This window comes from Hemitrygon akajei, chromosome 30, assembly GCF_048418815.1.
Source record: "Hemitrygon akajei chromosome 30, sHemAka1.3, whole genome shotgun sequence".
Classification (NCBI taxonomy): domain Eukaryota; kingdom Metazoa; phylum Chordata; class Chondrichthyes; order Myliobatiformes; family Dasyatidae; genus Hemitrygon; species Hemitrygon akajei.
In genome coordinates this window covers 37780598-37807382 of record NC_133153.1, presented here as the reverse complement: position 1 = coordinate 37807382, position 26785 = coordinate 37780598, and the positions used below count along the sequence as shown (strand labels likewise).

Here is a 26785-nt window from a genome sequence, read left to right as displayed (position 1 = left end):
AGACTCGCAAAGTTTCACATGCCTGGGGCTCCGACCAATAGGAGTTGTCTTCCAAACTTCTGATTTAACCCTTGGGCCTCAATCCTCAGCATCGAGCACAGAACCCACCAATCACTGAACACCAGGCCTCAAACTCCGGACTCATTTTGCTGTTGTCAAAGGTCTTTGTATTTGAACTTCCAAGATTTTTCTATTGTTCTACATTGGTATTCAGTAATTTAACATGTACTTTCTTATTTTGCTGTACCCAAGTACATCATCTTACACTTCACTGCATTCTTTTTGACAGTTTTTTTGTCCACCTCATCAGTCCATTTATGTTTTCCTGCAGTCAAATGTGAAAAATCGGTCTTTATTTACCCAGACTGCTTTGAAGTTGAGCAGTGAAGCAATGGGAAGAGTTTTCAATGGCCAGAAATCCATATTTTTTCTGGAAACTGAAGAAATTTGGCTAACCCTCACTCCCAGCTTCGTTGGTTGGCAAAGATTGAAGGTTTTTTAAAAATGTTTCTGAATGTTCTTGCCATCTAAATGAGTAGTTGTGATCCTCTACATTTGACTAACATGACATAAGATCCAAGAACAGATTCTTCAGTGTAAATGCAGTTAATTCTCAGTGTGTTCTAGATTCCACATGGAGTCTGGCAATAAAGTACAGTTGAGAAATGACTGGCTGATCTCAGCTAGTACGTTCAGGGCTTCAGCATTTGAGCAGGAGACCTGATTTTTACCACTGTTTAGGTGAAAAATGCAGAAAGTTCAATGACAAACTAACATTTTATCCAGGTCTAACCCTCAGAACTTAATAAATAGAAGCATCCATTTTGGGGTTTGGATCAATCTTGCCAAAGAGATTAACCAACATAAACAATGAAGAGAACAGTAAATTTGCTTGAGAATAATTGGCTCAGCTCTTTAATTTAAAATTTTGCCAAGCTACTGAGGAGTTCTGTCCTATCGTAATTGCAAGAATTACAAAATAATTTGGAATTTGGAATGAAATTTGGGTTTCCGTATGCACCTTCCATGTTCTATAATTTTGACTAATATGGCATACACATCTCTCTCAGGAGATAAAATATATCTACAAAAACAACAGTTCAGTAAGATGTCATCAGATATTTAAAGCAGACCTCCCTTAGTATATTCAGGAATGTAGAAGTAACATAGTATATTTTAATTAGGCTACTTCACTGCTTTCCATGCAGCTTGAAACTTTTGCAGAGTTTTGTTTGGCAGTTGTGTAGTGCAGGTTATTCTTCATCTGTCTGATTGTTCATTGGTTCACACAATTTTTGGAAAGAAACATTTTAGTGGCAGCACATTCCTATTTCAAACTTGTTTCTTGTGTTACCTTCAGCTTCAGTATACTTAACTCCTGCTCAGTTTTTCAGTTTTCGTGTTGTCTACTCTAGAGTATATCCATTCTGTGCAAGCATGTCACTGCATTTCAAGCAAGGGAGATTTTTTTTTGGGAATTTTAGAGGTTTTCATGTTTTTCTGTAGGTTGTGAAATGTCATTGATTAAATATGCATCATATCTAAATCATTAAAGTCATTCTAAATCCTCCTTGATGTTCCTGAACAAAAAGGAACCACATTAAATAGTTGCTGGTGACCTTGTAGTGCATGATAATTTCTCGGCAAGTCTTCACTGGACCTGGAAGGCATTGGAAGTAAAGACTTCCTGATGTAGAATATTATATACAAGGGAGTGATTTCATAGTGTTATCTAATCTGTAGATTCGGGTGGATGTTCATAGACTGCTCAAGTTTCACTCTTGCGATTTATCCTGTTTGGCTGAGCAACCTTGATTAGGTTACAGCCTGGTAATCACTCCCTGCTATCACATTCTATATTTAATGCTGATCACAGGTAAAGGGTTATATGCATAACTAATGAAGTAAAACAATGTAATTAATTATTCATCAGTAGTAATTATATGCAGTCATTTCTACATTTTAATTATCCATCTGGTATACCTTTCCCATCAAGCTCCTTTCTGCCAGTAATGCTTCAGAAGCATTTCACAATGCCCATTGATAATGTGTAGGATGCCCTCGATTTTTTTTGATCAGCTGCAAATTATTGTTCAATTTATTTTTTATTTTGAATTGTTATAATGGTATTTGTTAAGCATACTTGCCCCATATTCAGCATAACCCCTGGCACAGTTACTGTCTTTGCTGTCAATTTGAATGATTGTTGGCCCTAACCTTATTTCATAAAGTGATGTCAGCATAATTGAGTTGGTATAATTTATAGCATTTTAAACACGATTTGGGTTTGAAGAATTGAGGTCAGAATGGAGTGTGGCATGGAGGAAGTTCTGCATGGGCACCATTTTCCAAATGAATCATGCATGTATGATTGGCTGAAGCGCAACAATCTGCAGCACTATTAAAGGAAGCTCAGAAAGGAGCCATTGGCCTGACAAACATTCAGCCCTTAACCAACATAACCAAAAATTAATTCGCTCATTTTTCATCCTGTTTGATACTTGTGTAGTCCTGTGATGTGTAAGTAGGTTGTACAATTATCAATGTTACACCAATATTACTTTAAAGTTCATCCATTGCAAGTTATTTGTGACATCATAATTAAGTAAAATATACATTCAAATCTTTTGCTTTCATCACCTTTAGAAGACACTGAATAAAAATCAAAAAATTTGGAATTTTAAAAATAGTTCTCAGAAGAGCCTGAGGAGGGGTTATTACAGCAAAACTTGATGGTTTTAATAGATGCAGCTTGAAAAGATAAAGTAAATGCTTTTAATGAACCATACAATTACAGTATAAAATCATATATGGTGTGTCTCAAAATAACTTGTGAATTCAGTACAGAGGGGACAACGTCTGATATTTTTGTCCCTAGTCCTTATAATGATGTCTGTAAACTTGATCCAGTAGGTATTAAATATTTTTTTTAGTAACATATTGCATAACAGGATAAATGTTTCTATTGGCTACATAATATCCTCCACTTACATAATATTCACTTTTACAGACTTCAACTGGGGAATGATAGATTAAAACACTCCCAGAAGGTTCATTTACAGTTTGAATCTGTGATAAAGAAGGCTAATGCAATGTTGGCATTCATTTCAAGGGGAATAGAATATAAAAACAAGGAGACAATGCTGAGGCTTTATAAGACTCTAGTCAGGCCACACTTGGAATTTTGTCAACAGTTTTGGGCCCAGTATCTCAGAAAGGATGTGTTGTCATTGGAGAGAGTCCAGAGGAGGTTCATGAGGATGATTCCAGGAATGAAGGGGTTAACATATGAGGAATGTTTGGCAGCTTTGGGCCTGTACCCATTGGAATTTAGAAGAAAGTGGGGGGGGAGGTGTGGGATCTCATTGAAACCTATTGAATGTTGAAAGAACTAGATAAGGTGGATGTGGATAGGATGTTTCCTATTGCGGGGGTGTCTACAACCATTGAGCACAGCCTCAAAATTGAGGAGTGACCCTTTAGGACAGAGGTAAGGAGAATTTTTTTTAGGCAGAGTGTAATGAATATGTGGAATGTTCTGCCACAGACAGGTGTAGAGGCCAAGACCGTGGGTATATTTAAAGCGAAAATTGATAGTTTCCTGATTGGTCAGGATATCAAAGGTTATGGTGAGAAGGCAGGTGTAATGGGGTTGAGTGGGATCCAGCATTAGCCATGATGGAATGGTGGAGTAGGCTCGATGGGCTGAATGGCCTAATTCTGCTCCGATGTCTTATGTTCTTAAAATGAAGTGTAGCTATTACTGAATGACATAGTTTCCAGAGTTAAAACAGAAACCAGAGATGATTTCTCTGGAATTCAAAAATAGATGGAAATAAATTAGTGCAGCACGGTGTTATAGTGGTTAACATAATGCTTTACACTGCCAGCGCTCTAGGTTTCAATTCCTGCTGCTATCTGTAAGGAGTTTGTATGTTTTCTCTGAGACATTGAGGGTTCCCTCGAGGTGTTTTGGATTCCTCTCACATTCTAAGGACGTACAAGTTAGTAAAAGTTAGTAAATTGTGGGCATGCTATATTGGTATCAGAAACATATAGATACTTGCGGGCTGCCTCCAACACATCCTTGGGCTGTACTGGCCATTAGCACAAACTCGCATTTCTATGTATGTTTCAGTGTACTGTACATGTGGCAAATAAAGCAAATCTTTAATCATCTGGATTGATTTTTTCATGTAAAAATGATTTGAGGGGGTAGAGTGAAACTTGCTGAAAATTAGAAGAGAAAGTGTTGAAAGTTTTCAGCAGGTCAGACAGCATCTGTAGAGAGAGAATGTTATTTATTCCCCAAATTAGTAACATTAAAACTATCAGCTCCAACACATCTTGACATGCATGATGGACAGCAAGAACAGAATTATCAATCTATCAACCAATGGGTCAAATCATATTTCTGAATCCCTGCCACATGCACTAGTGAATGGCGATGGACAATTAAAACAAAACAGGAGGAGGCTCTAACGACATCTCCAGCCTCCACAATTGTAGGATGCAGTTTACAGAGTGCCAGTAAGGCTAAAGCCAAAAACAGCTAAAATGCCAAATAGATAATCTATCTTTACCCCCTTCTGAGATTCCTGCTGTTACAGTCAGTCTTTAGCTAATTTGATTCACTCCATGTGATGCCAAGCAACAGCAGAAAGTACTGAATAAATCTAAGTCTGTGACACCAGACAACATCCAGGCTGCAGTACTGAAGATCTGGGCTCCAAACTTAACTGTTTCCATCCCAGTAAAGTTGCAACACTGATATCCATCCAATAATATGGAAAATAGCTCAGATTCATCCCATTCACAAGAAGATTAAATTGACTTGATCCAAAGAAGATCAAAGAGCTGAATTCCAAAAGTGAATTAAGAATCACTGCCATGATGTCAGGACAGACATCCTAATGTGTAACATCAGATAACACTGACAGAATTGAAATTAATGGGATTAGAGGGTTAAAACAATAGCTGGACTTGTACTTTACACAAAACTGGTTTGCTTGTTGGATGCCCATCATCTCAATCACAGAAGTTCATCTGGACAGTGTCATAGGCTAAACCATCTTTAGCTGTGTCACCAATGATCTTTCTATCAAGAGGTCTGTTTCTTATTTAGTCAGTTTTTTCTCCAAGCTGCTCTAGCCTTGTTTATTTCATGGCTTTCAGTCTATGTGACTGAAGATTATGAAATATGTGGCTTTTGAAGTTAGGTGTGTCACATCTACGACATTTCTTTCCGGCAGGACTGTTGTGATCAAGCTATTGTGATTAAAATATAGTTCAACAGAAACAAAATAACATGGAAGTTGAGTAGTAAGTTACAAGCACTGAAGCTTCTAATTGTAAAACATGCCTCTAAGGCAGTGATTCCCAACCTATTTTTACACCATGGATCGATAGCATTAAGCAAGGGGTTCATGGACCCCAGGTTGGAAACCCCCTCTCTAAGGAAATGCTTTGAAGGCAGTGGTGAGCTTGGCTGGGACACTACCATTATCTAGAGATACATTTGTGAAAATGCCTGCTATCACACATAAAGACACAACTGATGAGAAAGAGCTAGACATCTCTGTGCAATTTTGAACCAGCAAGAGCCAACATTTTCAGTAAGGTAGGGGAAAGGGTTGACCGTACAATTCTACAGAAGATTTTCAAAGGAATTCATATAAAATCAAGTCAATATCTTAACGCTTTTCCTCAGCAACACTATTTTTAAGTCTGGCTGACTATCTGTTTTTGAAAACTCATCCAAATTTAACTTTGCATTGGAAGACAGGTCAAAGTGAGTTCTACTGATCAATTCGTTCCTTTGTGTTTACATTTGAAAGAGTGATTTAGTATAATTTTAATAATAGGTAGGTTGAAAGACTGGTCTGCTGGATATAGAACATACAGCACTGGAATTAGCCCTTCAGCCCGTAATGCTGTGCCAGCCAGTTAAATTAGTAATCAAGTGTCCAGCTAAACTAATCTCCTCTGCCTTCACAATTTCCATGTTCTTCTTTTTCCCTCATGTGCCTATCTAAACATCTCTTAAAAGTCTCTAATGTATCTGCCTCTACCACCACCCCAGGCAGTGCATTCCAGGCACCCGCCACTTTCTGTGTAAAAAAAACTTACCCCTCACATCTCCTTTGAACTTAAATCTCTCTCACCATAACTCTGCTTATTAAAGACTGAAATACAGAATAAGCATAATCTGGGACCAGTTGAAGAGTTCTAATCTGCAAGCCACCTTGTTAGAACGTTACAGTACAATACAGGCCCTTTGGCTTATGACATTGTGCTGACCTTTTAACCCACTCAGAGCAAAGTAAATTTGTTATCAAAATACTTACGTTACCGTATACTACCCAAGATGCGTTTTCTTGCAGGCATTCACTGTAGAACAAAGAAATACAATAAAATTAATGAAATACTACACACAAAACAGTCTGACAACCAACCAATGAGCAAAAGAATACTGTAATGCACACTTCAAGACTGCCTAAGAAAGATATAAATCAGTAGCAACTTATTGAAAATGCAGCAGCAAGGATCTTAACAAAAAAAAAAAGAAAATCTGAGCAGATTTAATTGGTTTTGGCATCATTGTACTGGCTGTCTGTTGTCCTGTAGGATCAATTTTTATTTAATTGTGTCTAATTTGTATATAGGAATAATCTAGCTCTTCTGTATATTTTATAATGTCTATCCCCTTACAACCCTAATCGTAATCTTAGATCTGTGAATACTGATTTGCTTAGGATTCCTAGAGCCAAGCATATAAGAACTGGTGATGTGGCCTATTGCTCTTATGCACCAAAAATCTGGAATACTCTACAGATGGAGATACAGCAGATAGTATTGTGGAACATTTCAAAATACTTCTAAAAACCTACTTTTTGAATTGGGCCTTCTTATGGGATTACTTAATGCCTGTTGATGTTGAGTACATTTATATAATTTGGTATATTCGATTACATTTTTTTCTATATAACGTCTTACAATTTTTAATTTTGTCCCATATTTTTATGACTATTGATGTATCTTTACAATCTAAGTAAAGCACTTAGATACATACATTTCATACATTTCTTAATGTATGAAAGGTGCTATACAAATAGTTATTATTTTAAAAGGGAAGACAAACTGCAATTCAAAATAAGAACTCTTAAAATTATTCTAACCCTTCCCTCATACATAGCCCTCCATGTTTCTGTCATCCATGTGTCTATCTAAGTCTCTAAGCACCCCTAATGTATCCACAAGTAGTCTGTTGCACTAGTTTTTCAGTTGATGTTGGGGTTGAAAAGAGAGTTATCAATCATGTGTTCTCATTGTGGGGTGCTGAGCCTCCCACCTCAAGTAAATTAGATAACACTGTTGATGACACCATTAGGACAAGTGAAAATATAAATCTGTAAACAACCTGAAGCTAGTTGGAGAAGAAATTAAACACTTGCAAAGTAGAGGTTTACTGTGAGATAGCATATGAGGAGCATTTGGTGGCTTGGGTTTGATAAAGTTTAGAAGAATAAAGGAAAGGGGATCTCATTGAAACCTATTGAATATTGAAAGGCCTAGATAGAGTGGATATGGAGAGGATCTTTCCTATAGTGAGGCAGCTTAAGACCAGAGGGTACTGCCTCAGAATAGATGGACATCCCTTTAGAACAGAGATAAGGAGGAATTTCTGTAGCCAAACGGTGGTGAATCTGTGGAATTCATTGTCATAGATTACTGTGGAGGCCAAGTCATTTGGGTATATTTAAAGTGAAAGTTGATAGGTTCTTAATTATAAAGGATTTCAAAGGATATGGGGAGAAGGCAGGAGAATGTGAAGAGGGATAATAAATCAGCTATGATAGAATGGTGGACCAGATTCAATAGGCCGATAGCCTAATTCTGTTCCACTGTCTTAAACTGTACTTTGGAGAATATGGAAAAGTTTGGCATATTAGAAGGTATACTAAATTACTATGAACTAATTTAGTGATCAACAACCTTGATGTGCATCCATTAGAGATATAGATGCCCTTTTATAATATAATCCTGACTGTAAGGAGATAGGTACTGAGGCAATATAAACTCCAAAAAAAAATCAAGCATTGAATAGACTTGAAACAAATTACTTCGGAAATCTTTTGACCTTATGCACATGAATATATTATTAGCTCGTGGCTTGGCATGAAAGAAAACAAGTTGAATGCAGTACCTCTCAGATTCTCAGGTTTCCTGTATGTGCGGCTACAAGGTAAGTAAGCCGCAGTTGACCTTCTGTCCATCCCCAGATACTATTGTTAGGTGGATAAGAATGGAGTTGATCATTAATAGAGAATATTAGAATGACAACTGTCACTAATTTCAATTTGCTGTTAATTAACATTTTGCTGGTGTAGGATTATATTCTAGTGTAACCATACCTCTGTGCAAAAAAAAAATGCATTGATCACTTTGTAGCTGAAGTGGTGAAATGTGTTGATAGCACAGACAGTTGAGCACCCAAGATGTGTTTGAGGTAGGAGAGTTACTTCTGTTTCATCAAGTCTCACGTTTGGCGAAAGAAAGAGAATGAGAATGGCACTCACCCTTGGACAAGTTTGTGATGTTCCTCTGCAAATGAGAATTAACTGCTGATTTGGCATAGTAAACTGGAAGACAATGCTTTATAAAAGTAGACAAAGCCAGTATCTTCATTGGAAACTCAAACCAAGTCTTCATGGATGAATTAACATGCATCATAATTAAATCATCAAGCATTCTTATATTGTTCAGTTAGTAGCAGTAACCCATTGTTATTTCAGGAAGATCATCTTTCTTGTCAAGTAACTGACATACTAATTAACCTGTTGAGATCATACATTGGAAGAGCATTTAAAACTGCCAGAATGAAGTTTACAAGTTCAATGCATTTACTTATCTTCTAGTGATCTGCTGGTAATGACTTCTTACTTACTGTAGGTTTATCTTTATTTACAGAATAGGATGCAATTTCTTATTTATGTTGTTGATCTTCAAAACTTTAATTACGACAGAAAAGTTGATTGTGTATATTATCCCTTGCAATTTTTAAAATAAAGATTACAGATAAGTGCAATTTCCATTTAACACATGTATTAAAAATGTAGTTAAGTATTTTTATTTCAGTATTTTTCAATTTTTTTTTTGCAATATTTGAGCTACAAGAAGCAGGTTGTCCTTAGAATCACAATATGAATGAGATTCCTTCCGGGCAACATACACCTGCTGGTGGAACTCAGAAGGTCAGGCAATAGCTATGGCGAAGAATACTCAGTTGCGTTTCGGTCCAAAATCCTTCATCAGGACTAAATAACAGGTCCGGATGAAGGGTTGCAGTCCAAAACACTAGCTGTTATTCCCCTCCATGGGTGTTGCCTAACCTGCTGAGTTCCTCCAGCATATTGTGTGTTGCCTAGATTTCCAGCATCTGCAGAATCTCTCATGTTTGTGAATGAGATTCTAATGTGTGAACCCAGACAGTATATGTTGCTCCAACCAAGCCAACTGAAATTAGCTTTGGTGTTTTCATGAAAGTAATGCAGAAACATGTAGAACCAAAACCATTGTTGTTTGCTGAACACTTTAGATTTCATAAGCAGATTTCATAAAAGGAAGAGTCCATTTCAGCATATATTACTGAATTGAAGCGATGATCTGAGCATTGTCAGTTTGAATGCGCTTAATAATGCATTAAGAGATCCTTTCATTGTGGAATCTTAAAAGAAAGCATTCAAAAATGGCTCCTAATGGAAGCATAATTTACATTTAGAAGATCAGTTTAAATTGCTGTTTCAATGGAATCTGCAGATAGAGATGCAATTGAGTAGTGGTCAAGAATGAAAGTGAATGTGAACAAAATTGCATTGTCTAAACAGAAACCTGCCCGGCCAAACAAATTGTGTCACTGTTGTGGCAGGGGCTCACATACACCAGACCAATGCAAAAAAGGTGAAGTTTGCAGAAAATGCAACCAAGTAGGACACATACAAAGAGCATGTTGGGCAAACATAAATGAACTGCACAGGGAAGAGATAAAGATAAAAAGTCAATTTGCATTTTCAAAAAGAGCACTAATCTTCAGGCTGCTGGTGAAAGATCTGATAATGATGAGAGTGAGCAGGACTGGATAGCTTTGAGATTTACAATGTGAAAACTAACAATAAACAAGCAATATGGCTTACACCGGAAGTGAATGGGCAATTAGTTAAATTAGAATTGGACACTGGCTCAGCTGTTTCTGTCATTCCACAAAATGAGTTTGAACAGCATTTCAAAGATACTAATCAGAAGCCTGCAGGTATCTAACTAAGAACTTATTCTGTACAAAAGATGACTCCTGTGGGAATGACATTTGTAACAGTGAAAAACAACAACCACAAGCCTCATTGGGCTTATATGTGGTAAAAACAGGAGGACCAGCGTTGTAGGGTCATGATTGTCTGAGACAACTACAACTTGCTTGGAGACCCATCCACAACTTGTACATTTCCTGTAATCAAGTCAATGGAAAGCAAATTAAGAAAGGTACTGGATGATGTCACAACTGTGTCCATGAACAGTTGGCCAACAGAGGGCAAACAGGTGTTGGTGGCAAAGAACCTTGAAGTCGTGATGAAGGGTCTCGTCCCAAAACCTAGTCTGTTTATTCCTTAACATATATACTGCCTGACCTCCTGAGTTCCTCCAGCACTTTTCTGTTTTACTCTGGATTTCCAGCATCTGCAGAATCACTTGTTTTAACGGAAATGTAAAGCTAAGATCATAGAAATATTACAGAAGACATTTAGTGAAGCTAAATAATTTAATTCACTAGTCATACCTGTTTAAAGCTAATATGCTAAAAGGATAGATGGGGAATTTCACACTTATACTAGGTGTTAAAAGCTTTTTGATGCTTTTATATGTTAAACGAGCAAATTGAGGTGATTTAACCTAGAGTCTCCATTTACACTGGAGACTTTGTATTGGTATAAATCTGTCCTAAATTTAATCAGAATTAAACTGCACTGATATAAATCTGGTATTAAAATTCACCCCTCTCATCTAAGGCAAAGCTGTTTTAAGACTGGTATCCCCAGTGTAAACCGACAACTGGACCTGAAGTGGAAATAGTAAGAATACTGCAGAATGCTTTGTCATCAGTATGTTTTACATTATGACCCTTTAAAGTTAATCTGGCCAAGACCTGGAGCAATTTGAAGCAGAACAGCTGCAGGCCCTGGCATAAATAGGCTCTAGAAACATTTATGACCTCAAATGGGCTTTATTAGGGGAATAGGAAGTGGTTTGGTGTTTGGGGAATTCAGTAAGTGGGTTATGATATAAAACAGCCTGATCAGTTAGCTGTAATAGGACTGAATAGATATGGTACATAGGGATTTTGTCCTTTAATTGGCTATAGATTTATACCGATTTGACCATTCTTTAAAATTGTCTGATTTCCTGGAAGCTGGTATGATGGGTGAGAAAATAGTTCATTCACTCAAAGGATAAAGATTAACGATAAGCTTTATTTGTCACATGTACATTGAAACATATTGTGAAAAGTGTTGTTTTGTGTCAATGACCAGCGCAGTCTGAGCATGTGCTGGGGGTAACTCGCAACTGTCGCCTTACTACCAGAGCCAATATAGAATACCGACAACTTAATAACCCTAACATATACATCTTTGGAATCTGGGAGGAAATCAGGGCACCCAGTGGAAACCTACACGGTCACAGGGAGAACGTACATGCTCCTTACAGTAATGGGAATTGAACCCCGATCACTGATAGCTGGCACTTTTAGGTTCAAATATATCCCAGACTGGGAAACCTACCATGATAGATTGGTGATTTGTCTTGCAGGGTACTAAATCACACAGACACTTATGATTGTCGTATCTGATCAGTGGCAGTGAAATGGGTCATTTACCTGCAGCATCTGAGGTCACAGTCAATATAGTTCATCCAGAATACTTTGTAGAGACTTCAAATTACATGATCTGATAAAGTCTCCTTACTTATATTGACTGTAGGGAGAAAATGATGTGTCTCAGAATTTTTATTGGCTTTTATTCAAAGCAAAGTAGTTGTAATTTGGGACTTGCATACAAGTGGCCCAGAATTTTGCTGACATGGAAACTAGAAATGCCACTGGTGGCTTTTTAGGTCAAGGCAAGCTTGAGACATTATGAAAAGAACCTTCATTTTGCACCTTACAGTGGCGCTAGAAAGTTTATAAAACCTTTAGAATTTTCTCTATTTCTGTATAAATATAACCTAAAATGTGATCAGATCTTCACTTAAGTCCTAACACTGGATAAAAAGAACCCAATTAAACCAATAACACAAAAAATTTATACTGCTGAAGGGTCTCGGCCCGAAACATCGACAGCACTCTTTTCCATAGATGCTGCCTGGCCTGCTGAGTTCCTCCAGCATTTTGTGTGTGTTGCTTGGATTTCTAGCATCTGAAGATTTTCTCTTGTTTGTGACACTTCTTCATTTATTTATTGAGAAAACTGATCCAATATTACATATATTTATTGGAAAAAGTATGTGAACCTCTAGGATTATCCATTCATTTAAAGGGGAAATTAATGGGATGACAATCAGGTGTGAGTGTGGGCGACCCTGCCCTATTTAAAGAACATAAATGTAGGTCTTCACTATCAAAGTCTGATCTTCACCACACAGGTTTTTGGAAGTGTGCCTTGCCTTAATCAAAGGAGATTTCTGCGGACCTCAGAAAAAAAGTTGTTGATGCTCACTGGGCTGGAAAAGGATACAAAACCATTTCTAAAGAGTTTGGGGTCCACCAATCCACAGTCAGGCAGATGGTGTACAAATGTTACTCTCTCTAGGAGAAGTTGACCAACAGAAATCACTCCACAATCAATGCATGTAATATTCCAGGGAGTCACAAAGAACCCCAGGGTAACATCTAAGGAGCTACAGGCCTGTCTTGCATTGGCTAATATCAGTGTTCCTGAGTCTACCATCAGGTAAACACTGAACTACAATGGTGTGCATGGTAGGATTGCAAGGAGAAAGCCACTACTCTCCAAGAAGAACATTGCTGCCCATCTAAACTTTGCTAAAGACCACGTGGGTAAGCCAGAAGTCTATTGGAAGAATGTTCTGTGGATGGATGATTCCAAAATAGAACTTTTTGACTTAAATGAGAAGCATTATGTTTGGCAAAAAACGAACACTGCATTTCAGCATCCCATCTGTGAAACGTGGTGGCAGTGTCACGGTTTGGGCTTGCTTTGCTGCCTCGGGACGAGGACGGCTTGCCATCTTTGATGGAGCTATGAATTCTGAGTTGTACCAGCAAACTCTACAGGAAAATGTCAGGATTTCCATCCGTGAACTGAGGCTGAAGAGAAAGTGGATCATGCAGCAAGACAACAATCTTAAACACACGAGTGAGTCTACTGAAGAATGGTTAAAGCAAAAGAAATTCCACATTTTGGAATGGCAAGACAAAGTCCTGACCTTATACCTATAGAAATGATGTGGAAGGACCTGAAGCAAGCAGTTCATGCAAGGAAGCCCACCAACATCCCAGAGTTGAAGCAGTTTTGTAAGGAGGAATGGCCTAAAATTTCTCCAGGCCTTGTGCAAGACTGATCAATAGTTACCAGAAGCATTTGTTTGAAGTTATTGCTGTACAAGGGGGTCATACCAGTTACTGAAAGCAAAGGTCCACATACTTTTTTGAACAAACACATGTAATACTGGATCATTTTTCTCAATAAATACATGAAAAAGTATAATGTTTTTGTGTTATTTGTTTAACTGGGTTCTGTTTATTTAGTTTTAGGCCATATTTATGCAGAAATAGAGAAAATTCTAAAGGGTTCACAAACTTTCTAGCACCACTGTACGTGTGCTACAGTTTAATTTAGTCATGGTTTGTGTGTCAGTCCATTGAAAAAGTGTTTTTTATTATGCTAACCTTGATTTCTCACCAGTCTTTAGCAGGGTTGACTTTTACCATAAGACATAGGAGTAGAATTAGACCATTCAACCCCTCGAATCTGCTCCGCCATTCAATCATGACTGATTCATTAGCCCACTTAACCTATTTTGGCGGTCCATGGTAGTGTAGTGGTTAGCACAACGCCATTACAGCTCAGGGCATTAGGGACTGGAACTCAATTCAGATGTTGTCTGTAAGAAGTTTGTACATTTCTTCTTCCGTGACCGTGTGGGCTTCCTCCAGGCACTCCAGTTTCCTCCCACTGTCTAAAGATGTACTGGTTAGTAGATTATTTGTTCATTGTAAATTGTCCTGTGATTAGGCTAGGGTTAAATATGTGGGTTGCGACTCATTGGTCCTCCTGAGCTCCATGGTAGCATAGTGGTAAGCGTGCCACTATTACAGCTCAGGGAGTCAGAATTTAATGCTGGCATCCTCTGTCAGCAAGTTCATAAGTTGCTTCCAATGTGTATGTGGTTTCCTCTGGGTGCTCCAGTTTCCTTCCACAGTCCAAAGATGTACCGGTAAGTAGGCTAATTGGTAAATTGACCTGTGATTAGGCTAGGGTTAAATTGGTAGGTTGCTGGGCGGCACAGCTCAAAGGGCTGGAAGTGCCTGTTCCACACTGTATCTCGAAATAAACAAATAAGTACATACATACATTAATCTCCTGCCTTCTCCCGCAACCTTCAACACCCTTGCTAATTAAGAATCTTTCAACTTCTGCTTTAAATATACCCAATGACTTGACCTCCTCAGCCATATCTGGCAATATATTCCACAGATTACCACCTGCTGGCTAAAGAAATTCCTCCTCATTTTTGCTATAAACGGACATCCTTCTATTCTGAGGCTATATCCTGTGGATCTAGACTCCCCCGCTATACTAAATATCCTCTCCACTGTATCTCCTCCTTTCAACCTACAATAGATTAATGATCCTGTATAGTTTGGCAATACGTTTGAAGTAATTAAATACAGTATATAACCTTGGTCTCCCATCTACTTGGTTTTATTTGCAGAAACTATTGGAAATGTGCAGATCTTTTGTCTGGCTTTTTTTCCCAGTTGTCTGTGTAAATGCATGTATATGTATATAAAGCTTCTCACTTATTATCATGCCTTACTTTTGTAGACCATTATAAATGATTAACCCTGCTACCTTCATCCATATTCATATGCTTTATATTTGTATTTCCATACCTGCATGTAATTACATATTCACACCAGGTACTTAAATATCAGTTGTATTTCTCCAGAAATTTCCAGGGGGGACAATGTCAGACCAGGACAATTTTCTGCACAGTGGGACTTTTCTGTTGCTTGATGTTCAATTATAATATGTTGGTCAAAACTTAATTTGATTAACCAGCATCACAATATACTATTACCTGAAAATGGCAATATAAGTACCTGCTGGACTTTAATAACATCTATTATGAAGTGGTGTTTTTGAGATGAGATGTTGGGAGAGTCAGGGCTGAGAAGTGCGTCTCGTTGTAGGAAAAGAGGGCAGAGTCCTGCTGAAAGTGACAGCTAATGATAAATATGTACTGTATGCCCTTATTTAAGCAAATATATTTAAATTAGGTGGTACATTTCCCATTATCAATGCCTGAGTAAAGCTGTACATCCGTAAGTCACATGGCCATAAAATGTTAATGAAGTGAGGAGGTTCAAAAAGGTCCCAGGTTCTGTCGACAATTATTCAATGTTTCCTAGTCAACATTAGGATCATATTTCCTAATCACCATATTTGTCTTAAATAAAAATAGAAAATGTTGAAGATATCCAGCAGGTCAGACAACATCTGTGGAAAAAGAAACAGTTAACACTTCAGCTTTGAGATTCTCCATCTATTGCCAAAGTGAGAAAACAGAGAAAAGAATAAGGAACTAACTGGGTTAATGAGGGGTTCTGAATCAGAATCAAGTTTAATATCACTGGTATATGTCATGAAATTTGTTGTTATGTAGCAGCAGTGCTTTGTAGTAGATAATAAAAGCTGTAAATTACAGTAAGAAGTGTGTGTGTGTGTGTGTGTGTGTGTGTATGTATATATATATATATATATATATATATATATATATGTGTAAAATTAAATGTGTAGTGCAAAAAGAGAGGGAAAAATAGTGAGGTAGTGTTCATGAGTTCAATGTCCATTCCGAAATCTGATGACAGAGGGGAAGAAGATGTTCCTGAATCATTGAGTGTGTGCCTTCAGGCTCCTGTACCTCCCCCCTGTTGGTAGCAATGAGAAGAGGGCATGTCCTGGGTGATGAGGGTCCTTAATGAAGGATCCTGCTTTATTGAGGTATCACTCCCTGAAGATGCCCTCAATGCTGGGGAGGCTAGTGCCCGTGATGGAGAGGACTGAGTTCACACTTTCTACAGCTTATTTTGATTCTCTGCAGTAGTACCCCCCCACCCCCTGCATACCAGGCGGTGATGTAGCTGGTTCAAATGCTCTCTACAGTACCTCTCAGATATCAGTTCTCCCAGACCTGAGAGGTTAAATGTTTCCCTTTCCACAGAAGTCACCTAACCTTCAAAGTAGATAGATAGATAGATACTTTATTCATCCCCCATGGGGAAATTCAACATTTTTTTCCAATGTCCCATACACTTATTGTAGCAAAACTACAATAAAGTATTTCCACTCACTAAAGTATTTCCAGCATTTTTTATTTTTATTAGAGCTTTCCTGATTCTGCTATATCTTTCTATCTGCATTCAGTTGCCTTGCTGGTATATTGGCCTGAGTACAGTTCAAAGTTCAAAGTAAATTTTATTATCAAAGTACTTTACCCTGAGATTCATTTTCCTGTGGGCATAGACATGAGACTTAAATATTTTATTGGTGTAACATTTTGGTTTGCTTAATATTAGTTACAACTGTGGAGGGGGATAAAGAACAATGGAAAATGCTGAACTGCTATCACTATATCACCTTGTTTGGCTGTAAACCTTGGAAAATAACAATCACTATTTTACATCTGTTGTCATACTCGAGTCATTTACAAACCATTTTTGCTGTAAGTGTGCAAATGTAAATATCAGGCATTTCTTGATATTTGCAATTTGTTTTTCTTATGTGTTTCATATTTTGGTTAACCAGTGAATTTATTTGAATTTTGCAGAGCTTACCATGTTCCAAGTGGAAAAATATTAGCTGTTAAGGTAAGGTGAAAATTTTGTTTTATGAATAATCTTTAAATAATTATTTTTATATGATTTTACTTTTCAAATGCTTATTTCACATATTAAATAGTTAAAATTTACTTTAAATATATAGACCTTCATAGCCAAAAGTATTGAAGCCAACTTTCTTCCCAAGTGACATTATCTAAATTGGCATTGATTGATTGATTGTGATCTTGTGATTGGTGTTACTCAGTGCCAAACCAGCTGACAGTTTTCTTCACCAAGTCATCTGGGAGTCATAGTTAGGCAATATTGTATAGACTTTAAGTAATATATTTTGAAAATAAACTAGCTATGGCACCTGTGTTAGTATTTAAGAATTATAAGTTGGATTTCCACTGCTGAAATATGAATCAAATTAATTGGGAAGTTTATTGCCTGCACTATAAGAAGTGATCATCTTGTTGCAAACTCCAACTGTTCTCAGTCCATTTTTCTCAGCTCTTTGCAAAGTGGCCAACAAGATAAACAATTCTGTTTTCAAAATAACACAGCAACACCACAAGTAATATTTCAGAATATTAAGGCAAAGGTGAATTCTTGTTGTGACATATTCCCCTGCATGAACTGAGTCCTGGAAATGTAATTAAATCAATTAAGTTTATGTCTGTTAACTTAAAATATTTTGTATGGGGGAAAATCTTAAAGTCTTTTCAAAAGTATCGTTTTGTAGTGTTCCATAATTTTATTATATAGCCTGTATTCCGCAGTGTTTTAATGTAAGAATAAATGTGCAGGAAAATAAAATAAAATATTGTGAAATAGTGCAATAGTTTCTTGCTTACAAATTCACGATAGGATTTTGCTTTTTAATGTCAGTGATTTTGATGGTCATATGTTAGTGCGGTCTTTTCTTGAGTTTGAAACTTTTGAACAAGGGGACAAAATGTTGGCCATTTGGTGCTGAGAATTGGAAAAATTTCTTGTGAGAGCTGTGTCTGCTCTGTTCTTGAAGAATGTGATTGATAAGAGTTTCACACACAGGAAATCGGCATATGAGGAGCAGATGCAAAGGTGAATGAGTTGGTGGATGCTGTTGAAAGGTGGAGCAAATTCTTGAGGGTGTATGTGCTTTGCAAAGTTGTGAGGTTATGGAAAACAACTTATAACATCATATAATAAGGCAAGGGTGGCAGACCTTTTTAGAGTGTGTGCCCAAATTGGCAGTAATAGTCTAAAAAAAATTCTCTTGCATGCCATGATAATTTTGAGTACAGATTGTCATTGATTAATGAATTAGTAACAATAATTATGGACTTTTTAAGGAAAAAGAATGAGTCCTGTTGCTTATTTACACGTATTCATTGTTTTACTATTAATAAAAGAATAACAGAGACAGATTGAAGCAAATGGAGCATTATAGAAAACCTGTTCAAAAATTATTAATGTTGATCTTTTAAAATGCAGTTGAAAAATATTCATGGAGGTACTAAACTACATACAGTATTTACTGTTATGATCACTTACAAACAACAGAAGAAAAAATATGAAGCAGCGAAGCCAATACCAACTGGCCCAACTATTTACTATCCAAATACTGATGTGTACACTAGGTCTGCAAGGATTTCAAAAATTATCATCCAACATCCCATGTTTTCTTAACCATCTAGCTGGTGCCAAGCCACATGAGACATTTCATGTGAAAACATCTCACTGCTCTCAGGTTGTAAAAACTCATTCACTGCTTCATTTGGCAGTCAAGTTGATCATTATGTATCTTTTTATTATGGGTGGAATTTAAAGGCTCAAGGGGCTTCACTGCATACCACATACCAACATTTTTTATATGCCATCTTGGTCATGCATAAGATTTGTTAAAAAGCATACAAAATTAAAAGTCTTTTCAATTTATATATGGTTTTTAGTACAAACACTATCAATTGTTTAAAGTCATAGTCAAAGTCAAGTTCACTGATATACACAAGTACATATATGCACAGGTGCAAAGAAAAACTCACAGCATCACAGGCATATGACACTTGATTCACAAAACTCAGAATCATGTTTAATATTACTGGCATATGTCATGAAATTTGTTATTTTGCGGCAGCAGTTAATTGATATATATATGTATGTGTGTGTATTCATTCAGAAATCTGATGGAGCAGGGCAAGAAGCTGTTCCTGAAACACTCAGTGTGTCTTCAGGGCCTTATACCTCCTTCCTGATGGTAGCAATGCGAAGAGGGCATGTCCTGGGTCCTTAATGATGGATGCTACATTTTTGAGGTATTGCCTGTTGAAGGTGTCCTCGATACTTGCTAGGCTAGTGCCCAAATTGGAGCTGGCTAGATTTGCGACTTCCTGCAGCTTTTTCTGATCCTTTTCAGTGGCCCCTCCACTAGACAGTGATGCAACCAGTTAGAATGCTGTCCACCATACATCTGTAGAAATTTTTGAGTGCCTTTGGTGACATACCTATGTCTCCTCAAATTCTTAATGAAATATAGACACTGCCATGCCTTTTTTTGTAATTATATCAATATGTTGGGCCCAGGATAGAACTTCAGAGATGCCTAGGAACTTGAAGCTGCTCACCCTTTTCACTGCTGATCCTTCGATGAGGACTGGTGTGCGTTCCCTTGACTAACCTTTCCTGAAGTCCACAATCAATTCCTTGGTCTTACTGATGTTGAATGCAAGGTTGCTGGTGTGACACTATTCAGCCAGCTGATCTATCTAGCTCCTGTACATCTCTTCCACCATCTGAAAGAAATTCTGCCAACAGTAGTTGTGTCATCGGAAAGCTTGGGTGGCATTTGAGCTGTGCCAAGCCACACAGTTTGTGGATGTGGGAAGGGTAGAGCAGTGGGCTAAACATGCATCCTTGTGGTGCACCAGAGTTGCTTGTCAGCCTGAAGTAGATGTTATTTCCAATCCGCATGGACTGGTTTCCTGGTGAGGAAATCAAAGATCCAGTTGCAGAGGGAGGTACAGAGGCCCAGGCTTGGGAGCTGGTTGATTAGAACTGAAGGTATGATTGTGTGAACATTGGACTGTAATCAATAAACAGTAGTCTGATGTAGATACAACTATTGTCAAGATGAACAAGACTCAAAATGAAAACATAAATTATACAAGAAAGAACACAATTAGAATAAAATTAAAGTTCATTGTAGTGAATAGACATCTTGCTGCTGTATTAAGATACTGCTTAGGGTTGTTCAGGTTAATTCAAGAAATCAAATGGTTGAAGGGAAATAGCTGTTCATGAACCCGGTGGTGTGGGATTTCAGGTTTCTTCATCTCATGCTTATTGATAGCTGCAAGAAGATGGCATGGTCCAGACTCTGGGAGTCGTTGCTGATGGACATTGCCTTCTTGAGGGAGCAATTCATGTAGAAACTACCAGTAGTGGGGAGGGATGTACCCTTGTGCAGAATCCATTACTGCAGCTTCATGTATGTCATGTGATTAGGCTGGGGTTAAATTGGGAGGTGCTAGGCGGCACGGCATAAAGGGCTGGAAGGGTCTACTCTGTGCTGTATCTTAATAAGTAAATAAATAGATTCCTGAACATTTGAATTGTTATACCAGACCATGATCCAGCTAGGCAGGATACTTTCAATACTACATATGTAAAGGTTTGTTAGTATTTGGTCACATGCTAAACCTTCCTAACCTTCTAAATAAATAGAGGTGTTAGCTCACTTTCCTTGTGACTGCTTCAATGTGCTGGATTTAAGCCATTTAAACTCGAATTTCTTTTTGATTAGCTTGCTTTTTTAAAATGAACACTCTGCATTTTTTAAAATACAAAATTGAAATTGAGACTTGATAATGAATTAATTGTACATTCAACCAAAACCATAAACTATTTATTTTCATAAGGCAAATATCAATGTAAAATAGAACTGAATAAAAACCAAAGCTGAAAATATATTTCAGTTAACCAAAGATTTGTGTACTACCTGAAAGAAAGTAGAATCCATGTTAATTTATATGGTAAGAGTACCATATTTGACAACTGTTACACTGAACTAAAGATGGAAACTAAAAGCAAGTGGCTTTGCATTTTCTCATTGTAGTAACTATCTGTTCTTGTAAAGTACCTAACTCCGCTAAATTTCTGTGTGCTTTTTAATACAGTATAATCTTATACTGAACTCTATAACAAATAACCTTACCTTCTCTTAAATGGGAATATTTGATTCTTCCTTTATTTTGAATATAGATTTCAGCATTTACTTCAAAATTTGATGTTCAGAAAATGTAAAAATGTGTGTTTACTAGGCTAAGTAAAAACTATAGATGACATTTACAGAGCTTAATCTGAAAGTGTTCACTTAAAAGTCTTTGGAGGCACAGGAGAATGCAGATATTGGAAATCTGGAGCAACACACATCTGGTTAGGCAGCATTTGTGGAAGTAAATGGACAGTCAGTGTTTTAAGTCAAGACCTATCATTTGGACTGGAATGAAAGAGGGAGACTGTCAGTATAAAAAGGGGATGACAAAGTGGTAGAGCAAGAGCTGAGAAGGAGGAGAGAAGCTTGGAGGTGAAATGTGTACCCTCTTCCCACCCCTCCCTCATCTATGTATCACTCCAATCACATGGATCCACCAATCACCCGCCAGCACTTGTTTCATCACATCCTCCGCCCACATTTTTATAATGGTATGTCCCCTCTTTATTTTGTAGTCCAAGTGAACCATCTCAACCCAAAACATCAACTGTCCATTTCAGAATTAAAATCAGAATCAGAAGTTTTGATATTTTTTAAAGCTAAGTAGGTAAAATTAAATCTTACAAAAATTCCTTAAATATTTTTTTCTTTTTACATATATATGAGGAGCTCAGTTCCCACTATTGTCTGTAAGGAGCTTGTGCATTCTTTCCATGTGGGGGCTTTCGTCCATGTGCTCCAGTTCCCTCCCACATTGCAAAAGGCTTACAGGTTAGGTAGGGGTAGCAAGTTTTGGGCATGTTCTGAGGGTGCTGAAATGTGGTGACATTTGCGAGGTACCAAGCACAATCCTCACTGATGTGACTTGATGCAAGATGATACATTTCACTGTATGTTTTAACTTACATGTGACAAGTAAAGCTGATCTTTAATCTTTAATATACACATGCAGATATGAGTAGCATGCTGTCCTCTAGTAACTTGCTTTGACCACAGTTGGGCTTCTAATGTGTAATTTGATTAATCATTTGTATCATAATCATGCGTCTCAGATGCTGCAAAAGTCCATATAAAGACAATAGTATCAACTAGGGATTATATCAGTAAATTAAACTGGAATAGTGGCTGAATTTGACCTGTGATTCTGTGCTGCTTCCCTTAAGTGGAATGTGCGCTGCTCCTACAAATAGACGAAGTCATCCATGTCAGCCAGTGATGAATTGCCTTATTTATACTGTATATTTTAATAGCCTTGCACTAATTTAAGTTGAGCTCAAAGAGTAAATTATAATTCAGTCAGTTGACTGCTTGTATTTAACTTGACAACTCAGCCTTGTTTGTCCTGGAGGTGTATTGGTAATCTGAGCAAATTTACTCAGGTACTCCACTCTCAGCCTTAAACGCTATTCCGATTAATTGAGGGACATTGGGATGTGTGGAGGTGAATTATTCCATGTTTTTTTTTCACCGGGAGACCCTGAGTTGAATTTTGTTGGCGAATGACTATTGATTCACAAGTATGTGGTTTTAAATTTTCCTTGGCAGCAGGATATTACAGTTACAAGTCAATTTGGAGCTGCTTTTTATAAATCCCCCTACAGCAAGGTAAAAAATGGGTTTTCACATGATCTCAAATATGTTCCCCACCATTTTAAAAAAAATGAAGGTTTTGTATGTCAAGTTAACCAGTAATGTGCTGGCTCTCTTGTTTAGCTCAGATGTATTTTCTATTTTAAGTTTTAATTGTGTTTTAATTACAAGATACTTTCTGGCAATAGTTCAACCATCATGTCACATATCATCTGGAACCAAGCTTGCATTTTAATTATCAGCATTCCTGTTATGAACAGTCCTAGAGAGAAACAGGAAAGAGGCCATTGGCCCAGACAGACCATCAAACACCAATTCACACTCATCTTACATTACTCCCTATTTCCATTCTCCCCAGTTCTCATGGACTTCCTCCCAACTTCTACCGCTCACCTTCGTACCAGGAGTAATTTGCAGTAGCGTATTTCAACTCACGCATCTTCGGGATTTTATTTTTATTTATAGATACAGCACGGAACAGGCCATTCTGGCACCACCCAGCAACCCATCCATTTTAACCCTAGCTTAATCACAGGACAATATACAAAGGCCATTTAACCTACAGTTCGGTAATGAAGGTGGAAACTGGAGCATCCAGAGGAAACCCCCCACGGTCACCGGGAGAACATAAACAGAGAGAACTGATGCTGAGTTTTTTCAGCATTCTCTGATTTTGTTTCAGATTTCCCAACAACTGCAGCATTTTTGGATTTTCATTTGCAGTTACCTCATGAATGGATGCTCCTTTGATGGAAAGCATTGGAAAAGTTCTTTCTGGTGCCAGAGGGATAAGTACATGCTGATAAAGAGCATAATCTGCAAGAGGCATGTTCTTTGAACAAGGGGCTATAAAGGCCTTTCAGGGATACGGCCAAATAGGAGTTTGTCAGTAAGGATTCTGTATGGAGTAACTCAGCGAGTGCTTTGAGAAAGCCTGTGATGTCGTCAAGTTCCTCTGTCCGCACTGTCAATTTCTGTGACCAGAAGGTAAAAAAAAATCCTTGAGCGTGCTATCTGGGTGACCTCGCTAACGCAGCAGTGAGTAATACATTGAAATGTGACAAGGATCAACTACAACAGCCTGGACTGATCCTGAAGCTAAGAAGCTGAGAGTGACAGTGACATTTACCTCCACTGGCAGACAACATGCATGTGACATTGCATTTGAGGTTGCAGGATGTCACACATTTCACTAGAACAATGAACACAGCTTATGTCTTGGCCCTTTAAAAATTGCATTTAAGGGCCTGAAATTATACAAGTTAGGACTTTATTTTTTGAGAACTGATGCTGAGTTTTTTCAGCATTCTCTGATTTTGTTTCAGATTCCCCAACAACTGCAGCATTTTTGGATTTTCATTTGCAGTTACCTCATGAATGGATGCTCCTTTGATGGAAAGCATTGGAAAAGTTATTTCTGGTGCAAGAGGGATAAGTACATGCTGATAAAGAGCATAATCTGCAAGAGGCATGTTCTTTGAACAAGGGGCTATAAAGGCCCCTTGCTGAGAATCAGTATCAGGTTTATTATATCTGGTATATGTTGTGAAATATACATTACATAGTTAAGTAAATAGTGCAAAAAAGTAATGAGGTAGTGTTCATGGCTTTGATGTCTGTTCAGAAATCTGATGGCAGAGGGGAAGAAGCAGTTACTGAATCGATGAGTGTGTATCTTCAGGTTCCTGTATCTCCAGCAATGGGAAGACAGATGTCCTAAGTCATAGGTGTCAAACACAAGGCCCGCGGGCCATATCCGGCCCGGCGTACAATTATATCCGGCCCGCGAGATCATTTTAGATAGATCTATTATTTTAATTATTAATGGCCCGCGATATGAAGCGCTGATAACACACAAACTACAGATCCCATAATGCAGTGCAACAGCTGCCGATAGGCTACCCGGGAACATTCCCGCGTCAAGCGTCTGTTGCTGTATACAACGCTATTCTGAAGTCAAAGCTAACCCCTAACAATGGCGAAGAGAAAAGTTGATTCTGAAAAAAAGAGTCTTTCAAAACTGATGAGTATATGTTTACTGACATTGCCGTGTGTCTTATTTGTGGAGCTAATGTGGCTGACATAACAACACATCTCAGCGTCTTAAACCTTCAGCTCCAGGGACGTGACCGCATGATCACTGACATGTATGATGCAGTGAAGGCATTTCAAGTGAAGCTGCTCTTATGGGAGACACAAATGCACCAGTGCAACTTGCCTCATTTTCCCTGTTGCCAAGTAATGTTGAACCAGGTCGGCGCAATGATGTTCCCAAATGCGCACTTTGCTGATAAACTGAGCGCACTTCGCACTGAGTTCGCACGGCGCTTTGGTGACTTTGAAGCACAAAAGATTAATTTCAAGCTGCTTCACAACCCATTTGCCGTCGACGTGGAAACTGCACCTGTACAGATTCTGATAGAGCTGCAGTGTAATGGGACACTAAAGGCAAAATACGACACTGCAGGGCCCGTACAGTTTATTCGCTCCATTCCTGAAGCAATGCCTCAGCTCCGTCTACATGCGGCTCGAACCTTGTGCATGTTTGGTAGCACATATCTGTGTGAGAAGCTTTTCTCAGTGATGAAGATTAACAAAACATCACACAGGAGTCGTCTCACTGATGAACACCTGCAGTCCATCCTGAGAATCTCCACAACACAGAACCTTACACCAAACCTAAACGAACTTATTGCCAAGAAAAGATGTCAAGCATCCAGCTCTGACAAAACGGCATAAGAGCAAAGAAAACTGAGTGTTTTGATTTGTTGTTGTTTTAACTTTCGCTGAAAAGCACAAATTTTATTTATATTTTCAGGGTTTTTTTGCAGCATGCTCATATTTCTAACTTGTATAATACTGACAGGAGATTTTTTATGGAGAGCAAAATATTTAAGTTATTTAAAGTTTTAGTTTATTTTTTCTGGAATAATATTCCTGTCTGTTTTTATTCATATTTATGTTCAAAAAATGTTTAGTTTTAGTGTGTTCAATAAATGTTTATCCTGTTCGGCCCGCGACCTAAAGTGTGCTTTGAGTTTTGGCCCCATGTGCAATTGAGTTCGACACCTCTGTCCTAAGTGATGGAGTTACTGTACTTAATGATGGTTGCCGCCTTTTTGAGGCATCACTCCTTGAAGACGTCCTGAATGCTACGGAGGCTAGTGCCCATGATGGAGTTGACTGGGTTAGATACTGTATAATAGCCCCCTACCCTTATACCAGACAGTGATGCAGCCAGGTAGAAAGCTCTCTACAGTACATCTGTAGAAATTTGCTAGTGTCTTTGGTGACATACCAAATCTCTTCAAACTCCTAAGATAATATAGCTGCTGTCGTGCCTTCGTTGATATGCAGGGCCCAGAATAGATCCTCAGAGATGTTGATATCCAGGAACATGAAATTGCTCACTCTTTACACATGTGATCCCTCTAAGAGGACTGGTGTGTGTTCCCTCATCTTACCCTTTCTGAAGTCCACAATCAATTCTTTGGTCTTACTGATATTGAGTGCAAGGTTGTTGCTGCAGCACCACTCAACCAGCTGATACATCTCTCTCCTGCATGCCTGCTCATCATTATCTGAAATTCTGCCAGCAGTAGTTGTGCCATCAGCAAATTTATAGATGGCATTTGAGCTGTGCCTAGCCATACAACCGTGGATGTAAAGAGAGTAGAGCAGTGGGCTAAGCACACATCCTTGAGGTGCATCAGTGTTGATAGCAAGGTGAAGATGTTATTTCCGATCCACACAGACTATGATCTTCTGGTGAGGAAGTCAAGGGTCCAGTTGCAGAGGGAGGTACAAAGGCCCGGGTTTTGGAGCTTTTCGATTAGAACTGTAGGAATGATTCTGTTAAGCATTGACCTATAGTCAATAAACAA

General features: G+C 38.1%; 1 protein-coding gene across 3 annotated transcripts in view; it reads left to right on the top strand.

Annotated features, from left to right (window-relative positions):
• Window positions 1-26785, top strand: part of map2k5 (mitogen-activated protein kinase kinase 5) — a 311788-nt gene that overhangs the window by 131499 nt on the left and 153504 nt on the right. For all 3 annotated transcript variants that reach the window (XM_073032634.1, XM_073032633.1, XM_073032635.1), the window contains one exon: window positions 17122-17161. In XM_073032634.1, the coding sequence (XP_072888735.1) occupies window positions 17122-17161 (40 nt within the window). The remainder of the gene's footprint in view (window positions 1-17121; window positions 17162-26785) is intronic.